Source organism: Tetrao urogallus (assembly GCF_951394365.1).
Source record: "Tetrao urogallus genome assembly, chromosome: 24".
NCBI lineage: Eukaryota > Metazoa > Chordata > Aves > Galliformes > Phasianidae > Tetrao > Tetrao urogallus.
The window spans coordinates 4,791,434-4,797,491 of record NC_136837.1 but is presented as its reverse complement, the minus strand read 5'-3'; the positions used below and the strand labels follow the sequence as shown (position 1 = coordinate 4,797,491).

General features: G+C 59.9%; 1 protein-coding gene across 1 annotated transcript; it reads left to right on the top strand.

Moving 5' to 3' along the window:
• Window positions 1-1,372: 1,372 nt before the first annotated feature.
• On the top strand, window positions 1,373-4,280 carry SYT2 (synaptotagmin 2; the record flags this gene model as incomplete). Its single annotated transcript, XM_079546518.1, is given in 10 exon segments — window positions 1,373-1,538; window positions 1,634-1,803; window positions 2,175-2,291; window positions 2,396-2,563; window positions 2,656-2,823; window positions 2,936-3,034; window positions 3,036-3,054; window positions 3,456-3,556; window positions 3,558-3,590; window positions 4,074-4,280. Coding segments are annotated over 10 exon segments (1,248 nt in total).
• Between the last annotated feature and the right edge of the window lie 1,778 nt (window positions 4,281-6,058).

The window sequence follows — 6,058 nt, the reverse complement described above, 5'->3', positions numbered from 1 at the left end:
TCCTCCTCCTCCTCCCACTTGGCTGCACTTCCTTGCACCGTGCTGCAACCCATGGCTGTGGCATTGCAGGAAGGACAGACGGGTGGCACTGATGGTGGCACTGATGGGTGCAGTGAAGGAAGGGCTGCTCGCCCCCGGATCCTCACCTCTCTGACATGGTTTCTGGCGTTTCCATAACAGATGGGCAGAAATGTGTGCATCAGCAGTTTGGAGAGAAAGTCATCCCGTGGAGAGCAGAGCAGGGCTGCTGCTGCTGCTGCTGCGGGACCTCTGAGGGGGAGGAAGGGTTTGGGGCTGAGTGGGAGCTCCTGAGCTGAACACGTCCTGGTGCAGCTCCAAGGGGAGCACTGGGGGCTGCAGGAGGTGCTCAGAGCCTCAGGCAGGCTTGGTGCAAGCAGGGCTCACTGCAGGCATTGCTCAGCTGCAGGCATTGCTTGGTGCTGCAGGCATTGCTCAGAGCTGCAGCAGGGCTTGCAGCAGACATTGCTCACTGCAGGCATTGCTCCAAGCTGCAGGCAGAGCTGGTGCCAGCCCCACTCAGCACTGAGGGCTGCTGAGCACCTCCTCCTGCAGTCCTGGGCTTTAAGTTCCCCAAAACAGCACCAGCAGCCTGAAAACTTTGGCCCTGCCTTTGGGTTCTGTGGTTTCTCAATAGAGAAGCATTCGGGTGGTGGTGAAGCAGTGACCTTGGCACTGACTGCAGCAGGAATGGAAGTGATGAGTGTGGGCTGTTTTGGTGCTTTCTGAGGGGCTGCCTCAGTTGGGGTGGGTGGGACAAACTCCTCTGCCCTCTTCCCAATGCCAGGGTTAGGGAGGCCACCTGGGTCGGGTCCTGGTGCCCTTCACATTGCTTTTGCTGCAGAAGTGAGTGCCACATCTGCACCTCTCGGGCTGGGTGTCCCCGTTCTTGGGGGCTGCTCTGTAATCTTGAAGGGCTGGGAGGTGCCAGGAGCAGCTGGGACACGGTGCTGAGCTGGAATGGGAGCTTTAGGCTGGGAGCATCAGGGAGGAACTCATGGCTGGTGCTGTGGGATGTCACCTTCATTTGCAGCTGGAGGCTCAGCTCTGTACTCTGTATGCTGTGATGCAATCAGGGATCAATGGAACAGCCCCACCACAGGGCCCATATGATGCCACCGAGTCATCAGGGGGGCATCTCCAGTGGGAGAGGGCACAGGGGTGTGTGGGTCATCTCAACCCCACTTGGGCTGGAAGTGCCTCCACGGCCCTGCTGGATGGCAGCAGCATCTGGAGCTCCTGCAGGGAGTCTGTACGGGCTCTGGAGGTGTAAAGGGCCAGGAAACGTGGCTGCTCAGGGTCACAGCGGGGACCAAGGGACCTGTGCTGTGTTGCAGGGTTCCCCAGTCCCACCATGACATTCAAGCAAGCATCCATGATGGCCCCGGAGGCCACGGCCACCACGATGCCCATGGCCACCATGGAGAACTCCACCGAGGCTGCGGGGCCGGGAGAGAGCAAGGAGGACATGTTTGCCAAGCTGAGGGAGAAGTTCATGAATGAGCTCAACAAGATCCCTTGTGAGTGGCTGCCCCTCCTCCTGGGACCCCTTCCCCATGTCTCCGCAGGGTGTGGGGTGGTGGGGACAGATGGGGCTGAACTGTTGTCCCTGCAGTGCCTCCGTGGGCCCTCATCGCCATCGCGGTGGTTGCTGGCCTCCTCCTCCTCACCTGCTGCTTCTGCATCTGCAAGAAATGCTGCTGCAAGAAGAAGAAGAACAAGAAGGAGAAGGGCAAAGGCATGAAGAATGCCATGAACATGAAGGACATGAAGTCGGGCAACCAGGTGAAGTCCTTCGGGGTGCTCCAAGGGTCTGCTGGTTTGGTGTCCCCAGGGTTTGGGGATCTCCAGGTGGATGGTGCTGTGCAGAACCGGACCATCTCCCCATTATGGGGGGCAGGAGGGGACGGGGGAAGGGGATTTCATGGGACCAGTGGGTCTGGGGCGTGATGCTGCAGTGCATATCCGACCTGTGTGCTGCAGCAAAGGGGTTCCTTTGTGATTCCCAAATACTGAGGGATGCTGTGTCCCAGGGGATCAGTGGGGCCGTACAAACACCCAGCTCCCTGCCTTGCCCTGGGTCTCTCCCCAGTGCTGTCCGTGACATCACTCTTTTCCCTTGTGCCGCTCTCCCTGGGTGCTGCTCTGGCCACCAGGACGATGACGACGCAGAGACAGGACTGACGGAGGGGGAAGGTGAAGAAGAGGAGAAGGAGCCAGAGAACTTGGGCAAGCTGCAGTTCTCGCTGGATTATGATTTCCAGGCAAACCAGGTGCTGGAGGGGGCTGGGATTTACCCAGGGTGTTCATTTGGGGAGGAAAAATCTCCCACCTGGGCTGGGAGCCCGCTGTGCTGAAGGCACTCTGTCCCCTCCAGTTGACCGTGGGGATCCTGCAAGCGGCTGAACTGCCGGCTTTGGACATGGGTGGCACCTCAGACCCCTACGTCAAGGTGTTCCTGCTCCCCGACAAGAAGAAGAAGTATGAGACAAAGGTGCAGAAGAAGACACTCAACCCTGCCTTCAACGAGACCTTCACCTTCAAGGTGAGGACCTTGCCTGACCCCACAGCTGTGCCTCGCTGGGTGCTGAAGGCTCCTTGGGGCTCATTGCCACCGGGTGGCTCTTCCCTGTGCAGGTCCCTTACCAGGAGTTGGGTGGGAAGACGTTGGTGATGGCCATCTACGACTTCGATCGCTTCTCCAAGCACGACATCATTGGTGAGGTGAAGGTGCCCATGAACACGGTGGATCTGGGCCAACCCATCGAGGAGTGGCGGGACCTGCAGAGCGGTGAGAAGGAGGAGGTGAGAGCTGAGACGCGGAAACGGCCCCCACAGCACTCGGGATGGACCCACCTCGGTGCCGTGAGCCGGGTCTGACCCACTTCCTCCTTTTTGCCAACGCTCTGCTCGGCAGCCGGAGAAGCTTGGAGACATCTGCATCTCCCTCCGCTACGTGCCCACGGCCGGCAAGCTCACCGTCTGCATCCTGGAGGCCAAGAACCTGAAGAAGATGGGATGTTGGGGGCCTCTCAGGTGGGTGCTGCTCGGGGGCGTCATCCTGCTGACCCATCCCAGTGCTCTCAGAGTCCTTTGGAGGCAGCCTGAAGTCTGGCTGTAGGGAAGACGAGCCCACTGCCCCTTGGCAAGGGTAGTTTGGTGCTCAGTGCATGACAAGGTTTGGTTTCATTGCTGGCATCTCCTGCTCCATCAATGGGGCATCTGCTGCTCCCAGCCCCCCTGCAAGGAGAACCACAGCAGGCAGGGCAGCTCCATCCCTTGCCCAGCGACTCCCTAAATTGGAAATATTTTGGCTTCGGCTTCCATCCACAAACCTCCAAACTCCTCACCTCCCAGTGCCCTCATCTTGGGCTGAGATCTGCCCCAGGGTGTCCCATGGGTGTCCCAGCCCTGCTTGATGCCCCCCCTTCCCCCAGATCCCTATGTGAAGATCCACCTGCTGCAGAACGGGAAGAGGTTGAAGAAGAAGAAGACCACAGTTAAGAAGAAGACCTTGAACCCTTACTTCAACGAGTCCCTTCAGCTTCGAGATCCCCTTTGAGCAGATACAGGTTGGTGTGCTGACATCCCTGGGGACATGTGGGTGGGGGGAAGTGAAGGATGTCCCGGCAGCCTGAGGCCTCCTGCTGAGCTGGAACCCCAATCCCTGAGCCCTGGTCTGGAGACGCACCTTCAAACCCAGCCCACGGCAGGGCTGGGGCTTCCATAGAATCATCCAATCATTAAGGTTGGAGAAGACCTCAAAGTTCATCAGGTTTTTGCACCCCATCCCCACCATGCCACTAACCACGTCCCTCAGTGCCACATCTACCCGTTCCTCTGCTCCTGGACCTGTAGTGCTCACCCCAGGTGCGGGAAGGGTGGCCACGTGAGGGTGAGCGGAGTCCCCACTGTGACCCTGTGTCTCTGTGGGATGGAGAGGTGGAAGGACAGAGGGGATTTTGCCCCAAAAAAGGCCACTGTGTGCCCCAGCCCTGTGGGGACCCCTGGGGCTCTGCCTTCCCGCCCCTTCTAACGACAGCTTCCTCCCCCAGAAAGTGCAGGTGGTCATCACGGTGCTGGACTACGACAAGCTGGGCAAGAACGAAGCCATCGGCAAGATCTTCACGGGCTTCAACTCCACGGGCACGGAGCTGCGGCACTGGTCTGACATGCTGGCCAACCCGCGGCGGCCCATCGCCCAGTGGCACTCACTGAAGCCAGAGGAAGAAGTGGACGCAGCTCTCGGGAAGAACAAATAGAGGACCTGCAGCCGGCGCGGCGGACATTGAAAGCGACCCAGAGCTAACCGATACCTCAGTTACGCAACCTTTGGTTTGGTTCTTTTTTGTTGTCGCTGTTCTGTTTTAAGCTGAAATACCCCTTTGACAGCTGTGGAAGGGTTTCCAGACAGTCCCAATAGCTTCCAGGGGAAGAGGTTAAAGACTCGGATGGTTCTTTTCATTCTCCAGCATCGCTCCCTCTGGCTGCATGCCCCATCCCTTCGCCCAACATCCCTCCCCACTGCTGCATCACCGACCGCGGCCCTCACCGCCTCCGTTCTGCCCATGGGGATCGCGGAGCATCGCTGCATGGAGGTGCCACGGAGCCGGATGACCACACTCACTGTGCTTGCTTGGGGCTCCAGCACCAGCGCGGACATCCATGACCTCTGCGGGAGACCTGGCTGCCTCCCTTCTCCTGCTGTGCCACCCGTGGGGTGAGAATTGAGATGCTGGGCCCGCTCCAGCTTTGGCTGCTGCTGGGAAGAGGGTGCGCAGGGGACGGCGGAGCTGTGCTGCAGGAGTTGGGGGGATGCAGGAGGAGCACGAGAGACGGAGCGCTTGGAGGAGACGCAGCACGGGATGCAGCGTGGGCCACCACTGCGTGTCAGCAGGGGCTGAGCCACGGAGCTCCGCGTTTCCCATCGTGCTTGGAGCTGCTGTTTGCCTCCTGACGGCACAGCGTAGAAACCCGACGCTCCAGATGCTTCCCTGCGGCTGCTTCACGTGGAGAGGTGTCTGAGTGCTGGAGGAGCTGCTGTGGGACCCATTGCCATCCGCAACGGCTCAGCCCCATTGCGGGCACCCAGTGGAGCCCAGGTGGGGCTCTGGCAACTCCGGCCCTATGGCTGCATCCACCACTGGGGGCTGCATCCCCCCCCTTCCCCCATGGGCTGCTGCTCCCCAGGAGCCGACTGCTGTCACATCCGCCCTTCCCACTCCTGCTGGGTGGAATAAGCCATATTCCTGTTGCTGCAGCAGCTCTGGTTGGGTAAGAGCTTCTCTGGATCCAAGCCCCTGAGCTGGGAAGCTAATGGGCCTTGCCCCAGTTCAGCCCGGTCCTTCCTGGGGCACAGTGTGTCCCCATGTCCCTGTGCAGCTCTCCCCAGCAGCTTTGTGCTTGCTGCTCTGCTTTGCTTTCCTGCATCCCAGGTCTTGTGGCAAAGGTCCTGTGAGAGGAGCTCCTTGGAATGTCCTCAGCATGCAAGAGTTTGGCACTGTTAGGCTATGAAAGAGACGGCATTCAGGTGAGCAAGCTTGCAGCAGAGAAGCAGAGTTTCAGAGTGCAGTAGGAAGCCCCAGGCACTGGGATGCTGCTGGGAGTCTACACCTGGTGTCTTGATGCCAGCACCCCCAAGCCCAGGTATGATGTGCCAAAGCTGAGCTCCCCGTGGGGCCCATTGGATGCCTTGGCACTGCCCCCTCCTCCCCCCCCAGCTGGAGGCAGGGAAGAGATGGGGAACTCAGCAGTGAGGGACAGTGGAGCTCTGGGGGTGCAACCCCAGTGGGGGACACCTCCATCCTTGCCGTGGTTTGGGGTTCTGGTAGCCACAACTGTGGTGTGCAGTGGGGCTGGGCTGGGACCGGGGACCCCAAACCTGCTGTCCACTCTGGGGCCCCGTGTGCTGGGGCTGGGAGCAGTGGTTCCCTAGCTTTGATTCATTTCTTGTCCTGTGTCAGGGTGTGAACACAGCCGTGCACAGACCGTGTAGAGAAGGGAGGAGAAATCTCGGGTGGCTTCAGTGAATGGGAGCGTG